Here is a 20,007-nt window from a genome sequence, read left to right as displayed (position 1 = left end):
TGGAACAACTTTTGATACTGTATAGGTTGTGAATATCATGTCTGCTCTTTTTATTGGAGTCTATTGTCTAATAAAGAGATGGAGAGAGGCAGGCAACTCATCTGATATGTAGGTGTGAAAGATGATCATGCTGTTTGTAAATATGGCATAATATTTGCTGCTCATGTGCTATCTGCTCTCTGGTTTTCTGTTTGGAGGAAGAGGTGAATCCTGGAGAGGGATAATTTACTTTTGATTGGTTTGACAGGTGTGATGAAATGCAAATATTTTGATCAGATTAACACAATGGCTGGAGTGCTACTGGAAGATGGTTGTGTCAAAAATAGATTGGAGTCAGGTTCAGATTCAAAGCAGTTGTTATATGGCATGGGACCTTGAAAGGAAGCATACTAAATTAATGAAGGGAAAAACCAATTTAGTATTCAACAATCTTGGGATGTAAAAGAACTCCAGCAAAGCAAAAAATCAGGCTTTGTTGTTTCACTTGCATAGAAAACTTGCTGTTCTTTGCTAACAACTATGGTGCTTTTTGGGCATGGACTCTGAATTTTCCATGATTTTTCATTATTAAATGGGAAGCAAAGAGATAAAACTCAGCCATCGCTAGGCAGTCTTACTGATGAATACAATTCATATGTCTGTGGAGAAGAATATTTTCACTATGCATGGGGTTTATTTTGGATTCTGAGAAATTAGTTTTCCGATACAGTGCTCCAAAATGGAACACATGCATAGAGAAGCATGTCTGGAGGTCTCTGGAAAGCTTTCGGCATATGACTATACCAAAAGGCAATGCTTAAGCAATTTAGCTTTATATACTCTTTGAGAAAATTGAGGGTGATTTGATCTATTGGAGCACCAGCTTTATGACTTTGGTTTGGTGATTTTTATAATATTTAATTATCTGATTTTACTCCTTCAGCAAGACTTGATTTTTTTTTTGTTGTTGTTGTTTAAAGGAACAATGTAGTTTGTGTTATTTTTCCACCTCTTCTTCACCTAGATGGTATTAAAAAAAAATCTGAGAAAATATATTGAGTTTTGGGAGGGAGAACTTAAATTTTGTCTAATTAAATGAAAGCCTCGACTAATATTGATTTCAGTTTACCTTTCCCAGACCTTCACACTTAATGCACTCTGATCAGCGTAGTGCATAGGTTAGCTAATAATGTAGATTTTATATATATTGTAGTAGAGCTCTCAACTGTGTAAGAAATTCATCAATAGAATGCTGCATTAAACTGCAGGTTCAGACTGGCTGCTATCAAAAGGCGATTCCATTTTTAGTTTCATGGGAGGAATACACATACAAGTAACAACATTTGCAAAGTTGCGCCTAATTATGGTGTAGAAAAGTCGAAGTGAGCAGAGGGCGACAAACTGCTGCCAACAGTAGTTGGGCAGTTTCTTTGGAGGGAAGTTGCTGCAGCTCCTTCCTGCGCTTGGACAGGCAAACTTCAGAGCTTGGCACTGCCCTTTTCTCCTCCTGCCAGTGTTTTCCCATGCCCACCTCTTTGCTGTGGTGTGTGTTTCTTTCCCCACCGTGTGAGAAGCTGTCAGCTGTGCAGTGCTGGGAGCGGTTCATTATATGACAGTGTTTAGGGAAACCGCTCCAGCAACATGTACATGGCCAGTTAGGAGGTAGCCCTAGAACAGCACCGCTCACAGCTGTGCCTGAATGTACAAGGTGTGTGTTATGAGTGTCCATGAGAAATGGGATTTTTTTCCATTTCAGATAGGAATTGGTATCCTCCTACTAATTAAAACACTTGTTTTTGGATTTTGTGTTTGTATGGTAGACTATTTTAACTAGCAATGTATTTTTTACTTTTACAGAACTGGAAGATGAGGAAGAGTCTGAGGGCTCTGTTTCTTCGCCTCCTGATAGCGTCTCAATAGCATCTGACCGATATGATAAAGAGGATGAAGCACCTTCTGATGGTATGTGAGACTGTTTACCTTAGAATGTACTAGATTTGCCAGTTTGCTACAAACTCATGTAATCGGATCCTGGTGATGTGAATGTTAGTGTTGGCAATCAGATAAACAGATAAGCATCACAGCTGGACAGTCTTCTTACCTTTACAAGAACCTTTAAAGGAACTGAAGAGCTCTCTCTAGTGGTCCTAGAGCATAGTGAAGCTGTTTAAAAAACCGTAAATTTGAAACTCATGTTTTTTCATAACAAAGCATCTTCTGTAGATACATATGTTTTTAAAGATAGATCAGTGGCTAAAACAGTGTGAATATTTGTAGTAACAAATTGTTTGTTAATTCAACATTATCAGATTCTTGCTTAATTTTATTGTGCTACTTAATGGCTTACTGTATTATTTATCTAATAAATAATGAAACAGTTTACATGATTGATATTTTTCTGCAAACTCCATGCAGAATAGGTTCATAAAATATTAAATTAATTATTCCTACAATGTTTCCTTCCATTAAGACAGTCTTTTGTAGAATGTTTTCATTATATAAATTTTAAATTTGAGTTTGCATTTAAAAAAAAAATCTAGGCTCCATAGCTGTTTTCCATGTTGTTTTATTTTGTATTCATTAAATTTAATGCTAAATGCGACTGTTCTGAAGACATGAACAATTGAATATTTCAACAGTTAACAAGCTTGCTTTAGCATAGTGTCCATATTTTTGAGATTCGTTTATTGTATACATAATATAAATACCTTCTATGGATAATATATGGCAATAAATTAAATATATGTACAAATAAATTAACGATGTATATTAATTTGTGGCACTAGAAGTTAGATAGACTTACTAGTGAATGATGTTTCCTGACATGATATGATGATCAAACTGTGCAGCTCCATCTCGAAATACAATTGCTGAATGAAAATATGCTTCCTGCAACACAGCACTCCACATTTTATGTTATCCAGATTATTCCCTTTGGAAACATAAATTGCTTTTATGAGGTATAAAATTATGTCTATTGCAGAACAGGGATAAGTCAAGTACATGCATAAGTGATAAACCTTCTAACCACTGATTCAGAATAATGCAATTTTTTTTTTATATTCAGAACTCTGTAAAATGTGTAACGATAATAATCACACTTTTTTTTTTTAATATTGAGCTTGTTGCATTTTGGCAATGTGACCTTCTATTAAAAAAGTAAAACCAAGCCTTTTTGCTTTTTCGTTGAAATGTAATTATCAGTCAAATTGAATATGGCTTTTAGAAGACCCAAGCTAATTTTCCAAGCTACAGATGAATGCAACTTTCCATGTATTTAGTTTTGCTTACAAACATAATCTTAACATTATTTCTAATTGTAACTTAATAACATGGTACTGATTGCATAAAGGGTATGTGACAAAACTGTACGACTATTTAATAGGAGATATGATTATAGATTTGTTTTAAAACAGTTAATGAAGAAAAAAGTGATAATGTTCATAAATCTAAATAATGAATGGCTGAAGAATGCTTATGCAAGAGTATATGAAATACTGTATGAATTTGTACAGATGGGTGATTAACTTTTAGCCTATTTTGGAAGTTATAATTATGAGAGTAGGTATAATAGCTGCCCAACAGTATCTCGGCTAATTTGTTCCAGTTTAGGTAGAAATATAGTGGGTGTGATTCTGCTATATTTAAGATGATTTTACCTCACTGGTCTTTCTATTTTTTATGATAAATCCTCTTTAATTATCTAGTGGGATTGCAGTGTGAGGAAGAGTAGAGAAAGGTAGTAGATTTTGATCTGTAAATACTTTCATTTCTTGGAGGAGTGTTTCTGTTTTCCTCTTTGAATATCCAGTGTATCATTCTAAGATGATTTTGATTTCAACATTTATAGTCCATCACTCAAGTCTAGCCACCTAGACTGTATGAAAATGTATGTTGGGAGAATCTTATAAAAGGTGGATTGATCCTCGGACATGTCATTTGTTTTGGTTCTCATAGGCATGAATGGGTTTGAAGCTTAATACTGTATTTTTGTTTTTTAGCAATCTGTTAATGTTCAATATTTAAATCCTACACAAGAAGCTGGGTCTGTAAGGTTGATGGTTGATCTTACATGGTTACCAGCTTAGTCCAGCAGGACTCTGCAGGTGTAAAACCTCTCAGCATTAACAGGGGCCTAACTGTAGGTAATCAAATGGAGGTGTTCTTTCTTTATATTTGACTCCATTCATATTTTTGTTAAACCTCTTATATATATTTTATGTTAAAAAAACACCAAACAAACCAGGCATTTACCTTTATATACTTGAGTTAGACTGCAAGGTTTCTATGACTTCTGAAAGTGTCACTATTTGACTTTGCAGTGTTGCTGTCAAAATATAATTTGTGGAGGCACCCGCTTGGTAACAGATAAAGAATTAGCGTATTACGTGTACATTACAGTCATTGTAAAATCCTGGAGTTTTTGTGTGACCTTTGTCTAATGGTGTATTAATTACAAGAGAGATAATCCATTTAACAATAAGTATGGGATAACTAAATTAGCACAGGTCACCTAAAGGCCTTTTGTCAAATCTGATTGTTATGTTGTCCTTTTGACTTTTACCTTATGGTAGGCACTAACAAAGTATCTAAACTTTGATGGATTATAAACTCTAAACATGATATGTATTTTTCATAATGCTAATGTAATTTTCTAGGTACTGAAAAGGTCAAACCCCCACATCTCTGTGTGCATTCTAAGTCTGTCTTTCCTTTTAATATTTCTTTTTCTCTGTTCCTCTGGTTCAAAAGTTCACTCAGTTCCCAAATGGCCACCTAATTTTCCAGTTATTCCCTCAAGCCATATGTGTTTTGGTTTCTTTATGGTTTATTAGGTACTGTAGGAAAGTAGCATAAGTTATATCATCTAATGAAATTCAAGCACACTTCAGTGATGCTTTGACTTGATTGCTGGCAGCAATTAAATCACAACGAAGGAGAATGATGCATAGGCTTACATGTCCAGACACCCTACAGAAATTGGAAGAGGGATAAAACACAGCAAAACCCCGAAATAAAATAACCCCAAAACCAAGACAGACAAAACAAAACAGCACTGCCAGGCACTCCATTCTTAACTTGATTTTTTTTTTTTTTATTGGCTAACAGCCTGATTGATAGCAAAATCATAACTTGCTGTATGCTAACAGGCAGAGTTCACTTGTAGGTTATTGTGAGCTGATAAAGGGTTAGATGGAGTTTTGATTTTCGCATTGGTCCTTGGTGCACCAGATTAATGGAATTTCAATGAGAGACTGGAGTAGTCACAGCTTTGTCAGAAAAACAGATGGAGATTCTATAGCCATGTCTGCTCATTAATACCAGTTGCCTGAAAGGTGTACTACTTCTCTATACAAAAGACTCAACATAATTGATTTTTGAGCGGGGTATTTTTTCACTTATTGATGACTAGGTTTCTTGCAACTTAAATGACAGGTTTTTGTATACTACATTTTATAACAATGTTATGTCTTCTAAATTCTTACTCCCCTTCCATCTGTATTTTGAAGAATGTGTGTAGTGGAAAATATATATGTCTTGATCAGTTAAAAACCAAAGCATACCAAAATGCTTAAAAATTGTAATAGTAAGACTTTCTTTAGGGTTGGTAACAAACTTATTTTTGGTTGAGACATCAATGGGGAAAAAGTTACTGTTTTCCATTTAATTTTCAGGTTTCTTAAGATGATATTAAATGTAGGTTCAATGCCATGCTGAAACTTTCGTATTTAACAGTGTAATCTTTCATGATCTCAAAGGATTTTTTTTAACAGTAAAATTTTTTGGTTTATGGTATGGTAACTTGATTCCATAGTAGGAAATGCCATTAGTATTAAACGAACAAACTTTCTGACTTTAAATACTGTGAGTGAATTGACCACTTCTGAAGAAGATATGTCTGTTTAGCTCTTCAGGGAGTATGTGATTGGGTAATTACTGGATCTAAAAAGATCATAGTGAATGCTGTGATAAAATAGAGATCATCATTTCTGTGGAAGGTCTAGAAATGTTGCCTTGAGCATGTAAGGATGAAAGAAGTACTAAAAATATGTCTGGGGACTTGTATACTCTTCAAGTTATCATATTTGGCTATAGTTTATGAATAAAAGATGCTTTTCAGTAGAAAATTCTTAAATAGGATGAGAATCTCATACAAAAAATTCCCCATAGTTGAAGTAGAGGAAGGTAGGACCTAAGCAAGCAAAATAGGACATTTGGAGAACTTTAAGGAATCGGAATAAATGACAGGGTTGTGCTTTAACTGTTTGTCATCAGAGTGCAGTCTTGAAAATGATCAGAATTTGTTGCTTCCTGCAACATGCTTTTTTCTTGGTGTAGTTTTTGGATGAAACAACAAGTTTTAGCACTTTGTTTTCATGCAACTCCTCTGGAAAAGTTCTATGCAAGTCTTTGCAGGCTTGAGTCAACTATTTTACATGATCTATATTATTTTGTTAGCATGAACATCACATTTTGCGTTTTGATCAAGTGAGAATGAAAAATTGTGTGATTAAGTTTTGCATGCTGCTTCTCACATTTTAAGTCTGAAATACAAGTACTGATTAAGCTTCTTCCCCTTTTTTTCTTTTTCCTCTATTTGGTAGGCATAAAGGTTTGAATACTGTCACTGAAGAAGGGTAGACTTCAGTGTAAGACCTTATCTTTATGTACAATGCATATACGAGTGTTTTCTCACTTTCTTCAACTACATTCCTACTGAGTTTAATCTTGAGACACTATATTAAAGCAAAAATTGTGTTCCATCACTGAGCCACTTAAGCCATATTAGCAACTACATTAGCAAAGGTTGGAGAATGGAAGATGCAGCTAGGATTTTTCTGTTCTCTTCTCTCCTCTTTTGCCCTACCTATCCCCCCAGTCTTTTATTGGTTTACCACTATTTTAGTATCATAATCATGTACATGGAGAGGATGTTTGGTTGTTTTGGGGATGACAGCATTGGAAGTTTACTTGAGTTATTTTAGGAGATTGGTTATTTGCTTTGCAGTACTGGAGAGAGTTCCAAACTAAGTGCATTGACAGCCATTCAAAGAAGTGAGAAACTTCTTTATTAGTCTTGTTTTTCTCATAGGTGGGTCTCTTTGAAGGGAGGAAAACTTATTTTCTTATTCCTTATATCTCTAAGTATTCAAGCTTGATGGAAAAATACCATATTGAGGGCAGGTAAGATCTGGATTTCTGGGATACTTGATCTCTGGTGAGAAAAGGTGACTTCTTCTTTATGCTCTTATTAGGAGCTGCCAGGAGGGCAACAGCATCAGTGCCATGGGAAATGGATAAAGACTAGACTTTGGCATGCCAACTTTGTTTTGAGGAGATGCTAGTTTCTGTCAGAATTGTGACTGGGAAATAATATAATTTATTATTTTTATATATGTAGGTAATTCTGTGCTTTCATCAATGGTTTAGTAGACTCTATTGCTGTGTCTGAACAGATGTTGTGTGGTGGAGGAAATACTATGTGTTGCAATGTGTTATGATCCTACATTTCTGGGGCATTTCTGGCTGAAAAGGTAATATGACCGATCAGAATTATTGCTTTCAGAATTCTAAGAAATTTTAATCAGCAGCTGAATCTTAAACTGGAAGACTGAAGTCTAGAATTTCCGATGCAGTATGCCGCGGCCGTCAGAGGAAGGATGTATCACTAGGGAATTAGACTGAGAAACTTATGGACAGTTTAGATGTCACCTAGAATACAATCTTTTACAAGCTGATGGAACACAATGAAAAGTAAAACATACTAAAGAACTTAAAATATGAAGTGTTTTTTTAAAATTCGGTTTGTGAGGATATTGGTGCATGTGGGACCATGTGTACATAAATTCCCATATCCAAATGTTTAACAAATGAGAAGAGGATGCTAGCTTAATTGAAATTGTCAAAAGCTGTAAAGCAGATCAACTCCTCGTTGGATAGGAGAGACCTTAAGAGTAAAGTTAATATATCATGCTTAGCCTGGCTGCGACGTTTCTTGGCAGGCACCTGTCTCATCTTTCCTAAAAATCTCTTTAACGGTGCAACTTCAGTCTCCCTTGAACATCTTACTCCAGTGCTGCACTGTGCTTGCTAGTAGAGGATACATACCCTAAACTCTTTTTGTCAGTCTGTTGACATTTGACTCCTTTTGTTCCTAAAGGACATGATGATGGTATATTCCCTTCCATCCCCCCCACCCCCTTCTGTCATGAATATATTTGAAAACTAAGTAGAGTCTTTATAACTTTCTACATGTAACTGCTGTTCAGACCTTATGTAAAGAACAAGCAACTGAACTGCTTGCTTGTTTGTTTGTAGGATCCATAGCAGTGAATATAGCAGCAGTGACTTATTCTGGAGAAACAAGAAGTTTAAAAAAAAAGTGCAGGTGAAATATGCAAAGCTAATCTAATTAATTTTGATTTAAACCATTTGCACAGAACAGAAGGGATTAATTTCTGATAGGAAGCAGAAGTTTTAAGTGAAATTTTGGCCCTATTAAAGTCAGCAGTAAAGTTAAAAATGGCATCATGTAGGTTAACAGTGTGTACAAATTGATGATACTAAAATGCTTGAACTTCTAATTATCATGATGAAAAACTTCCTATTAAACAATAAACCCCTGTGTTCTTTTAACATTTACCTTTCTCCCATGGGAGAGATGACATGGTTTGTTGCTCATTTTATTTCATCTATGTTGCTTCAGTGACTGAGCAATAACAAAACAGTCATGTATGCTCCACCACTACGCAGGACAATATCCACAGTAAAAAACAAATAATGACCTGCCTAATATTTTTTTTTCATATTAGATCATAATTTTATTCAAGATATCTAACAATGTTACAGTTAAAAAAACAACAGAAAGCTGAAGTGCAATAGATTTTTCTATTTACTTTATATTGCCTTTTGGCCTAATGTTTTTCTAAATCAGTTCTTATACATCACAAATAGCTGAAATAAAAAGGAAGAGAGAGGGTTTTCTTTCAGCCTCTTTTTATACGTGATAAGCTTTTCAAGTGTGTTTTGGAGGCTGTTAATTATGGATTTTAGGACCTTATTAATGCTTTCCCTCAACTGAGTATATTTCTACCTTCTGATTTCCCTGTAATTCCTCTTTCTGCCTTCCAGGCGGTAGTGGCAAGTCACCTTCCATTCTGCTCCTTACTCCTTCCCTCCCAGAATCAGACAGATGCATCGATCGTAGATGATAGCACTGCTTCACCCTACTCCAGTGGCACCTTGAGGTGGGTACTCTTCTAGTACCCTTCCAGAGGTGAGCAAGTCCAACAGATTGTTGCTGCTTGGTGTTCAAGGCAAGAGGCATCTTTTCCTTCCTGGTATCTTAACATGTATGACAGGAAAATAGGTCTGCCTTCAACATATACTGTGCAGTAGCCCCAGGCATCTTGGGGAGAACAAACTCTACATAACCATAGTGTTTTGTTTGTTTTAGACTAGATCAGAAATATTTAAAACAATGCTCTATGTGGTACTTTGTGTTTTCTGTCTCAAGGATGAGGCTTTAGAAGGCCTGGATATGGGAACCAGCTGGAAAAAAAAAAAGAAGATAGCCTTGCAATAAAAGTACAAATTAAGTTTGGTGTAGGCTTTTCTTTGCCTGAATTGGTGATAAGGAATTTGTGACCATATTTAACTTATTACATTCACTGAAGTGTGTATCAATCCTAATGAACAGAAAAAGATTTTTCCAATATTCCTGGTTTTGTGTTTTAACTGATTAGTACTTTCTGTAAAGGTGCAAAGTATATTTGTAGAGATTAAACAAGTACAAAACAGGCCTGTTTTCTGTCAGACATCATGCAATCCAGACATTAATTTAGTGGATTTGGGTTTGTTTCTTTTTAAATAAAAGGGAGGTTGCAGTGATTAATATTTGTGAATTTTGAGATTAAATATGAATGGAAAAGTAAAAACTATGTCATGAAAAGGTTTATTGAAGTGTTTGCAAAGAAAAACCATTGTAATTAAATCTTTATGATATCCACTGTATGGGCAAGTTCATTATTGCCCTTCTCAAGAAGATGTTGCAGGTATTGTTCACTGCTTAAAAATTTGCAGCAGGAACCATACTTCTTTGGACACCTGTCACTAGATAGTATTAGTTTGCTTCATAGTTTCCGCAGTAGTTCTTCATAGATATTTACTTGGATTATTTACAAGAGTAGGATTTAAGTGTAGAGTAGCAGACTAAAAATGCCGAATGCCATCTTTTGTCCAAACTAAAATTATGACTACAGTTTCTTAACTATTATTCAGAGCCTGTTCACCGCTACCTAACACAATAGTGATGGGTAATATCCCATGAGGATCTTAGCCTTGTCTTCTCAACTGCTGGTAGTCAGAAATAGTTTTGGGCCCATTTTGGGCAAGGAATTATGGACCATCCTATGTTACAAAATGGAGGAAAACCTCTTCTGGTCTAAACAGGATTTTCCTGTCCTTCTGAATATTTACTCTGTCTACCTGAACGCACTTTTCTCATTGGAAAGTACCTCACAGCCTGATAATAACTTCCCAGAGATATCCTAGTCTTCATATAAACCATTTTCTTTTGCTTGTTCCTCAAGAGTCAAATTTTGCATTTCTGTATATGGATATGGGTGATGTATAAATACTCACAATGCATATTCAAAGATGCCGTTCGTTTATTATGTGTTTCGCATGTCTGTACTTGTGCATCACAGCATTGCACTGAAGAGTTAAGGGGAAAGGATTAGTGTTGAAAGAATGTGAATGGGGGCAGAAGGATGTTTGGACAGCATGGACAAAAATGGGATGGTTACATGTGAAGTGAAGGTGGTCCAAGTCTTTTTGGTACGTAACAGATGAATTGTTCTGTTGCAAGCGTGGATACAGGAAGTGGTCCTTATTATTACAGGTGCCTGCAAATGAAGTTAATGGAAGTGTTGTCATTGACTTCCAATTAAAAAAAAAAACCAAAAACTTGCCTGTTTTCAGATGGAAACTCTAACACGTTCTTCTGTCTGTTTTGTGTTTACTAATTTGAGTATGTATGCATATGATGGTGAGGGGGGAAAGTTTGTCTTTTTGATTTCTAGAACAGCTTTCCTTATATGAAAGTAGGAGTGGACTAATATTTGTCTGTATTTTAACAGAAAAATAATTGGCAAGATTATCACAAATTTTTTTGATCAAAGCTTTTTGGAATATTTTAGCAAAATAGTTAATCTGTAATTGTGTGTGTAAAATAACTGCATGTTAAGAGTTGAAAATACACAAAAGAATGTAGTCATAACATTGGGAAGTGCAGAGTTGGGGTTTTTTTCTGTTATCTGTATAGATAATGTTTGGAATTTTAGGTTGAAAAAAAACCCTGCAAAATAAAAACTTTGGTTTTACTTGTTAACCACAACATACCTGCAAATTTCATTTGGAAATATGTACTATGTTGATAGAGGTGCATTTAAGTATGCATTGCTTTTTTAATATATGGCATACCTTTTTTTCTGTCTCAGATTGCTGGAATCTTCCATTGCCCTCATTCATTTGAGCGATATTTAGAATGTGGTATAAAAATAATGTGAAAATGCTGTAGTGAGCTGGTGATAATTGATTTACTCCATCACACTGCAATACCTCTTGTTTTCCTCTTCCTCCTCCCTTGGGCAATAATCATGGGATCAAGCTGCCAGTCTGTAGATATAATTTTTCCAGCAGTGCCATCTGGCTCCTTGGCACTGGAAGTTGTATTGGCTTCTTTGCTGTTTCCACTGATTTTTGTCAAATGTTAGTCCGTTGATGAGATGTCTTTTGCTAGTAGGTGCTGATTTCTGCCCTGCCCCACCCCCCAGTAAATATTGTTTTTTACTGGTGTTGTAATGCACCACTTACATTGTGTGGGGTTTTTTGTTGTTGGTTTTTTTGGTTTGTTTTTTAAATGGGATTTAGGAGTTAATATGGGATCTCTTTGAGGAAAAATTAAGTTTTACGTATCAATTGGCTTCAACCACCCATGTTTAAAATACGGTTTCCCACGATTTTTGTACTTTTTGAATACTACTAGCATCATGTCCTCTCACAGATTTTTATAATATTCAGTGTTAATGTAAAATTGTCTCCTTTTTATTTTTGGGAACTTTCACCTTTTAAAGAAATTATGGATAAACAATAAGAATTTGTAGGTTCTGTGTAACAGATGCTAAAAGCCTTATGTTTTGGAATAACCAGCCAGCGAAGCTATCTTTTTTTATCACAGAACTACAGTTTTATTTTTGCTGTCAACTTTTCTTAAAAAAAAAATTAAAAAAAAATTGTAGAAATGGTGGGTCAGTAGAAAAACAAATCTGAGTGGTTTTATTCTGTTCAAGCCTTAGATGCATTTCATTACCATACAAGATATAATGATGGTATTGATAAAAAGTTAGAAAAGAATGCACTGTAAATAGTATTTTTAGTATTTTAATGGGGATGAGAGGGAGAAGGAGAATCCTCTTGACCTAAATTCTTTTTGTAATTATCATTGTTCTTATTTTTTTTTTTAAATTTCCTCTACTGATCAGAAACATTCATTTGGGGGGGGGGGGGGACGGACGGGACGGGACAGAAACCTGAGTAGCTGAGGATCCCAACAAAATACAAAGAACAGAGTTTTAGATAACACATTCTTATTTGGCTTTAGAAAAATTGCTTTGAATATTTTGGGTGAATTAAAGAAATCCAAAGGTCTTTCTATTTGAACTCCTATTAATCAGAACAAGGCTAACTAATTTAAATCCTTTGTATATATTTAAAAATTTTAATTTTAACTATGACTTTCAAGTGCTGTGTCTCAACTGAATGACTTATACACATCCCTGGGTGTAAATTTAAATTTTCTTTTGTGTTGAAAGTATTTTCTTAAAGTTGTTCAAGGTAACCTTGTGAACTCTCAAACATGTACAATTGTGTTTAGTTGGACTGTTGGAATATTTTTATATTATTATTCCTAAAAGTAGAAAATAATAAGCACTATTTATTTGTCATAGTCTTAGTCCTACCCTAGTGTAATGCCTTTGTTAATAAAATACTATTAAACTGGTATTTAAATCAATATTATTGTGCTTTCCCAGTACTGGGAATGATAGGACTAAAAATCTTATGTGGGGCAAGGAGGGCATTGGTGAGGTTTTTGTAGCAGTTGGTTTGAATTAAATTTCAAGGATCTCTTGGTGTCTCTTTATAGTAGTCTTTTAAAGAAGATGATGACGACAGACAGGGTATCTGAATGTGGGTCTCCTTATCAGTACCTTGACTCTGATAAAAAGTGTGTATTTTTAACATATGAGTGTATTTGAAAGAATCTGTAGAAAGGGCTATAATACCAAAGTATGGCAAGCATAGCTAAAGATGCATGATCTATTGTTACTAGTAAAAGTGTAAGTCTTTAGGTTCACAGTGTATATTCTCTCATGAAAGATTTTAAGGGCGTAGGTATATCATGATTTTCTAAAACAGCATCAAATCTTTTTTGTTCGTAACTAAATGTGAAGATAAAATGCTGCTGCTAATCAATTGTCTGGGATGCCACCTCATTAAGATTTACACGATCATCAAAAATGCCCAGAATTGTTTGTTGGCTATATCCTAACTCAAATATATAAAGGGGATACCACAGCATTTTTCTTTAGAATCGTGGAGAGTTCAGTGACCTTTTGTGGCAAATTATGTAGAAAGAAAATATTTATATTCATTTAAAATAACCTCCATGAAGAAATAGTCTCATTACCCTGTTTGATCAATTCCTTGCAGCCTGAGCTGTAGCATGCTGCTATTGCCATTGGTTGATGGAATACACTGAGAAGTGGCTAATGGTGATGGTGCTCATCAGGACAGGGTTCAGCCAGCGGTCAGCAACAAATAATTCAAGACTGTTTCTAAGTTTGTGGCTGGTGGAATTTGCTTCTTGCCCCAAGCCAGCAGCATTGCTGAGCTGGGCTATTTGATTAGAAGAGAAGCATATTTGCTTCTTAGCAACTGCACATTTGCACAACACACAGACCTATACTGCCTCCAAAGGTTTGCCTTTTGTGATGTTGGAATAATACTTTTCTGTTGATTGACAGACAAAAGAGATCTTTGCAATGCAGAGGAGTTTACAACCAATTTTTTCTTTGTCTTTTGGAAACTTATTGGAGGTGCTTCTTAATTTAGCATTGCCTGATGCAGATTTGTATATGCAGCAAGACTGGCCACGGTTTGAACTCCTACATTTAAGCTATTGACTACTATGGCTATGCTATTTACAGGACAGATGCACACTTATGCTTAATCATTGGTGTGTGCAGCTTTTTTCCCAGCAGGTCTACCTAATGGAAATTATTTTCTACTGTATTCTGAAATAAATTTTAATATGTATATTACTATCTCTCATGAAAGAGGGATATTCCTTTTACAGAAGATAATGATAGAGTGAAAGCTGTTCTATTCTTGGTGCTTTTTTTAATATATTAACAGAAATGCAGCAGTGATCACAATTCTAATAGTGCATGTGTAATTTTTGATGTAACATTTCCCACAGGAAGTGAGTCTACAGAAGAAAATGTGTGTAGTCAGTAGAAGGCAAAGGTATTTATAACACTGGTAATCCTTGAAAAAAGACAATTTAGGAAAAAGAAAGCCTGAGATTTACAGTCCTAGGAGGCCAGGGCAAGAAAAAAGCAAACTTTTTTTTTTATGGTTTTACAGCTCTTTTCACTCCTGGCCTGTATTTTGTTGTTGAAGTTTCCATACTGCTGTAGTAGAGCAATAAATTGCTGATGTGGTTACTGAAATGTTGCATGAAATGCTAGGTACAAGTTAGTGTTAACGTGGATTTTTGATGGAGATACCTGCTTACATATTTTACTAAATAAAAGATATCTTCTAGCTTTCATAACTAAAACCAGTGAGTATCTTTTGAAGTGGCTTTTATAGTCTATTAAAACTTGTCTTTTAAGGGATAGGGAGAGTTAAAGCAGGAGTGCACAATAAAAGACTGTGAGCTGTATTAGCATCGCTAATGTAAGCATTCAGGAGTTTACTAATAACCATTTTGGTGGCGATTTGGAGCCAAAAGAGGAGAGAAAGAAAGCTCTCTGATACGGTGAGGCAATAATAAGCCCCAGATGTTGTTCTCTAAGTTAATACTAAACCTACCAAAGTTTCAAATCCTTTTTCATGTATGAATTCTTTTTTAGTCAGATGAACAATTCTTAATAAATAATAATCCAAAATTTAGGCTTTTAGAGAATTTTGGAGATGGTGAGGGAATGAGACAAAATGAAAAAAATGAGGGGGAATCAGTGGCTGTTCTGGGAAACAGGTATTTGGGGTGTGCATACAGTTGAGCAGGTAGCAAGGCATAAATATGGGTGCAGCTGTTTTGGAGGCCCTGGTAGGGCTGATTGGTGACTGACTCCATTCTCTTCCTAGTTAAATTTGATGTGTGTATATATAAATTTTTAGAAAGGTGTTTTGATGTACTGTTAGGATTTCACAGTCAGTAGGGAGAGGTGTTAGCTTTGGCTTAATTTCTGAGACACTGAGTTGTGATAGTGTGATAAGACAGCTGCTTGTTACGCTGCTGAATTGCCACAGAGATACTTATGCCTGGTTGGCTTACTTCTGTATCTTGATACCTGTTCATGTGTTACCTGTGTTCTACATAGATTTTATACTTCTTTTAGTAATATATGCACAATGCATTAGTGTTGTTTTTTTTGTCTGGGGTTTGGTTTTTTTTTTTGGTAGCAGCCTTTTGCAAGCACTAGGTTTTTTGAGCAAAGTAACTAAAATATGTAGGAATTGCCACATCTCTACCATCAAAATGCAACTATGTGCAGGGTAGAATGCAGTAGCTTTTACAATGGCACTGTAAACAATACCCAGCAATTTAAGAGCAGGATATGAGGAATATCTCACCTAATTGAAATGACAAGGGGGATTTTGCATAGGTAGCTGCAGTTATTCATATTTGGAGGTGGGCCAGAATGCTGGGGTTATTCCCCTCATCTTGCTAATTAGGCTTTCAGTTTCATTAACAGTCATTGAGATATTGGATGACTGACCTGTGTATGAACATAACCATAATCCATACAAAGAATATTTATTTATTTTTTAATTATCCTTTAGAAGTATCTCTTGGACTGTGTTAAAAAGTCTGTATAACGTTTTTATGGGTCACTTTCAGTTATATAGCTCAAGATAGGTAGAAGTAAAGGAATGTTTTAAGATGTGCAGAACACCGAATATATGAAGACTGAAGGCAGCATGGCTATGCCTATTTTTGGTTAGACTGTGGGCCACAACTAAGCCACTACCATGTTTATATTACTGACATTTAATCTTCCTTTTCCAAGATAGAATTTACAAGGATTTCTACCTTTACAAATGTCTCTGCGGAGAAGGAAAATTAATCCAGTTTTGTTGTGCTCCCAGGATGTTTTCAATCTGGGGTAAATTTAACTTTGAACAGGTCAGAGGAATCTACAGTTCTTGCTGTATTTAAGCCCTAATTTAGGAAATAAAACTTAATGTGTATGGCATCTTTAAATTCCTATGCCACTCTAATACACTGTCACTGGATTTTTTTTTTCTCCCCCTGTTAATTGCCTTTGTCCTTCGGAAACAGACATTTTGAGGGAGTTTTTATTTGGTTTTGTTTTCCTTTTTAGGGAGTAATAATGAGGTGCAGTGATTCATACCTTACTATGTTGGTACCAAATAGCTCCTTGCTCCCCTTGGAAAGGGCCTTGAGTGTCTGGACCTTAATTAAATCTCTAGGCCAGTCTTTTTTCAACTGACTTATTCTTTTCCAAGTTCTACGATTAGTGTCTTCTCAGGAATGTTGGGTAGAGAATTTCTTCACTGTATCTGCAGCTAGTGATGATTCAGGTCTTAAATTAAAAATAACCTTCAATGAAGGACATCACAAATACAAAACAAGAAGGTGAAAATATTGTACAGAAAGCAAATCTACTGAGTCAAAATGTTTAAAAACACTAAAATTGTGTGTGTGAAACTGAACAACCTAAAACAATAATTGCCTTAAAACCGAGAAATTAGAGTTGTTCAGAACTGGAGTAGTTTAGGTTGTTGTTTGGGTTTCCCCTGCCTTTTAACAATTAGAACAGTGCTATCCTCAGGTAACATTAAAATAAAGAAGAGTGTGGTTACAACATCACTAGTTATTCAGGTTCCCACTGCCGTATAGATGAGGCTATAATTTGTCCTTCTGGTTTGATATTTATATTGTTGATCCTCCTGTAGTTCTTCATGGATCCTTTGGGACTGAGGGTCAGTTGTCTAGCTCTGGCTTTTTCATGTTAGTTTCTTCATCTGTAAGATTGTTCTAAGGAATATACCAGTGGTTTGTAAATATATTGAACAAAGTTATCTTTGTGTGTTATATTTCCCTTCCATACCTAGAAGTAACTTATTTTGCCAGTGTGTTTTATTGGCTAATACATATGAATAAGGTGACGTTAATGAAATAAGAACAAATAGAATAGTGATTAGTGATTTTATTAATTCAGTATACCTCTAATCTTGCACAGGAATGGGCTTTGGTAGTGATAAAGATGCATACTAGTATAGATAATGCATGAAGAAGTTGATCCCGGAGTCTTCAGTTCTTTAGTACTTCTGTGTCACTGACTGGCTTCCATGTAGTGTTCTTGAGCACAATTTTGTCAAGTGTTTTTCAAGAATTTGTTGTCAAAGTATATTATTTTTAGAGGATCCCAAGTTTATGCGAGGAAATCTGACAGTGCATTAGCATAACTGTTGTATATGCAAATACTTTTGTGGGAACCAATATAAAAAGGAACCTTTATAATGATTAGATTTTTATTTCAATACAGTTTTGTTGCAAGTCTTACATTCATTGGCTGCCTATGGGAGTTTATACACAAACTGAAGCTGTGATTTAGCTTTTGGGCTGAAAAAAAGAAAAAGCTTTGAAAATTGGCTAAGTGCCAGTAAATGTGTGTAATGTATTTTTCATGTGTCATCTTATTTTCATTGGATCAAGGCAGTTTTAGAATCCTCCACTGTATGTATGTACCTTTTAATTTGAATGAGTCTGTACTTCAGAGAAGCTAATGGGGATAAAAACAAAAGGTGGGAGAAAAGGTTTGGAAACCGATATACAAATATACCAGTGGAGGATCTAGGTTGTACAGAAGATGCATAGCAGGGACTGGTATTAAGTCAGTTGTGTCAGTTGAAGTCCATAGAAATCTCTTCCTCCTTTACTAGAAATGTAACTGTCAACTAAGAAAAAGTCCAGCTGGTTAGGAATACAGCTGTATTATTCTGTGCATTGCCACTTACTTATTATTTCCATATTACTATATTCAGGCTTTAATAGTCAGCATTCTTTTGTTGTGCTACTTGTTCACCACTGCAGGATACCCATGTTCTTGATGTGGAAAAAGAGGTAGAGTGACAAAAGCTCAGTTAAGTCCTTAAACTAAAACCACTTAATTTTTACAGTTGATATTTTGGTTTTTGAATGATGGTGAGAATTGAAAAAGTGTGTGTTCAAACTGAGGGAAGATTTTGGCTTTGATATTGGTGTGTGTCCTGAACTACCACCAATTTCAATGAGCTATTCATATGTGTTAGGTAACAGCATTTGTACCTGACCTGACTTTGTATTTAAAAAGGAAGGGAGGAGAAGGCAACATTATTAGGATCAAAAATTGTTTTTCTTGGAAAATAATTTCATCTAGATAATCAGAGTAGTCGTACTGTTTATTGTAAGGTTCCTCTTTCACAGTCTTTTCCTCACTTTGTCAATCTGATGTATGTTACAGCAGTCACAGAAGAAAGTGTGCGGTTTTCTGTGAAATCCATGAATTGGTACATATGTGACATCCCAATGTTATACATGCTCTAACCTTCCCTCCACCCCTTCTCTCTCCCTCCCTCCAATTGCTTACATTACTTTGAAAAAGTGTGTGTGTGTGCGTGGGTGTGACAGGGAAGAATCAGTAAAGTGGCACAGCAGGCCCAAAAATGAAATGTTTTTCCCTGTAAATGTGTTGTGGTGTTTTTGTTGTTGTTTTTGGTTTTAATTTAAAAATATAATGAAACCAACATTTCACAGCATTTCTAGAAAGATGTGAATACTGTTCCTCTGTTATGAAGAGGAGCAATGGAGGCAAAGTAGCTCTGACTTGTCCAAGATTGCAAAAGGAATGTGGTTAAGAGCCAGGACTGGTTCTACGTTTTCTAGCTCCTGCATACGTGGTAAGATCTCTCTGTTATGCCTCACGCTTTCCAGCTTTCTGAAATTTTTGACAATTTGAAATGGATATTAAAGGGACATAGTGTAAACTTTTTTTTCTGTCCTCAGAACCACATCATTTATTAACAGACGTCATCCTTATGTGTATACAACTTCCATGGCTTTGAGTGTTATTGTAAATGGTAAAAAGACTCTTCAGTTGGGTTTAAACTGATGCCTCCTGAAGTACGAGAGGTGTTTGTAGTTTTGTATAATGCCTTAGTTTTAATGATATTATTTTAATATGAAAATGTTGGTGTTCCTTTAACAGCATATTCTGCTCTGATTTTTCAATATCAGAAAATCATTTAGATAATGCAAGGTATAGGACCCCAACACCCCCACCCCCCACACACCCCCAAGTTATAGCAGTGCATTAAACTGCTGATACAGACACTAAAACTGTGAGTTTTCCCTTACTGGTTCATTTGAGGGTGTTGCTTTTTTCTTTCATGAAAAAGGTGGTGGTGCCATATAAAGGCTGGTATATAGACCATACCAAAAGTAGTAAAGTATGTTCTGGAAGCAATAGTATAATGCTTTCTATCTGAAAGATCACAGCTAACTTACATAAACTGGTGGAAAAGTTTATGAAAGTTACTCTTCAGCTTGCAAGTGATGGAAGTGATTTGGCTTCACTTTAAAAACAGCAGCCTAAAACTGAACTGCCTGAGTATTATCATTACTCCAAAGCAGCATAATTACCATTAGGAGAGAATTGGTTCCTTTAAAGG

General features: G+C 35.3%; 1 protein-coding gene across 6 annotated transcripts in view; it reads left to right on the top strand.

Moving 5' to 3' along the window:
• Nucleotides 1-20,007, top strand: part of SKAP2 (src kinase associated phosphoprotein 2) — a 122,067-nt gene that overhangs the window by 21,462 nt on the left and 80,598 nt on the right. For all 6 annotated transcript variants that reach the window (XR_012624917.1, XM_074837833.1, XM_074837851.1 and 3 more), the window contains one exon: nt 1,837-1,941. Coding sequence is in view for 5 of the 6 variants with exons in the window: in XM_074837833.1 (XP_074693934.1) it covers nt 1,837-1,941 (105 nt within the window). In the remaining variant the exon portion in view is untranslated. The remainder of the gene's footprint in view (nt 1-1,836; nt 1,942-20,007) is intronic.

The sequence above is a fragment of the Strix aluco genome, chromosome 1, assembly GCF_031877795.1.
Source record: "Strix aluco isolate bStrAlu1 chromosome 1, bStrAlu1.hap1, whole genome shotgun sequence".
In the NCBI taxonomy this organism is placed as follows: domain Eukaryota; kingdom Metazoa; phylum Chordata; class Aves; order Strigiformes; family Strigidae; genus Strix; species Strix aluco.
Note: the sequence above shows the minus strand (reverse complement) of the source record. Positions and strands in the feature narration are given on the sequence as shown.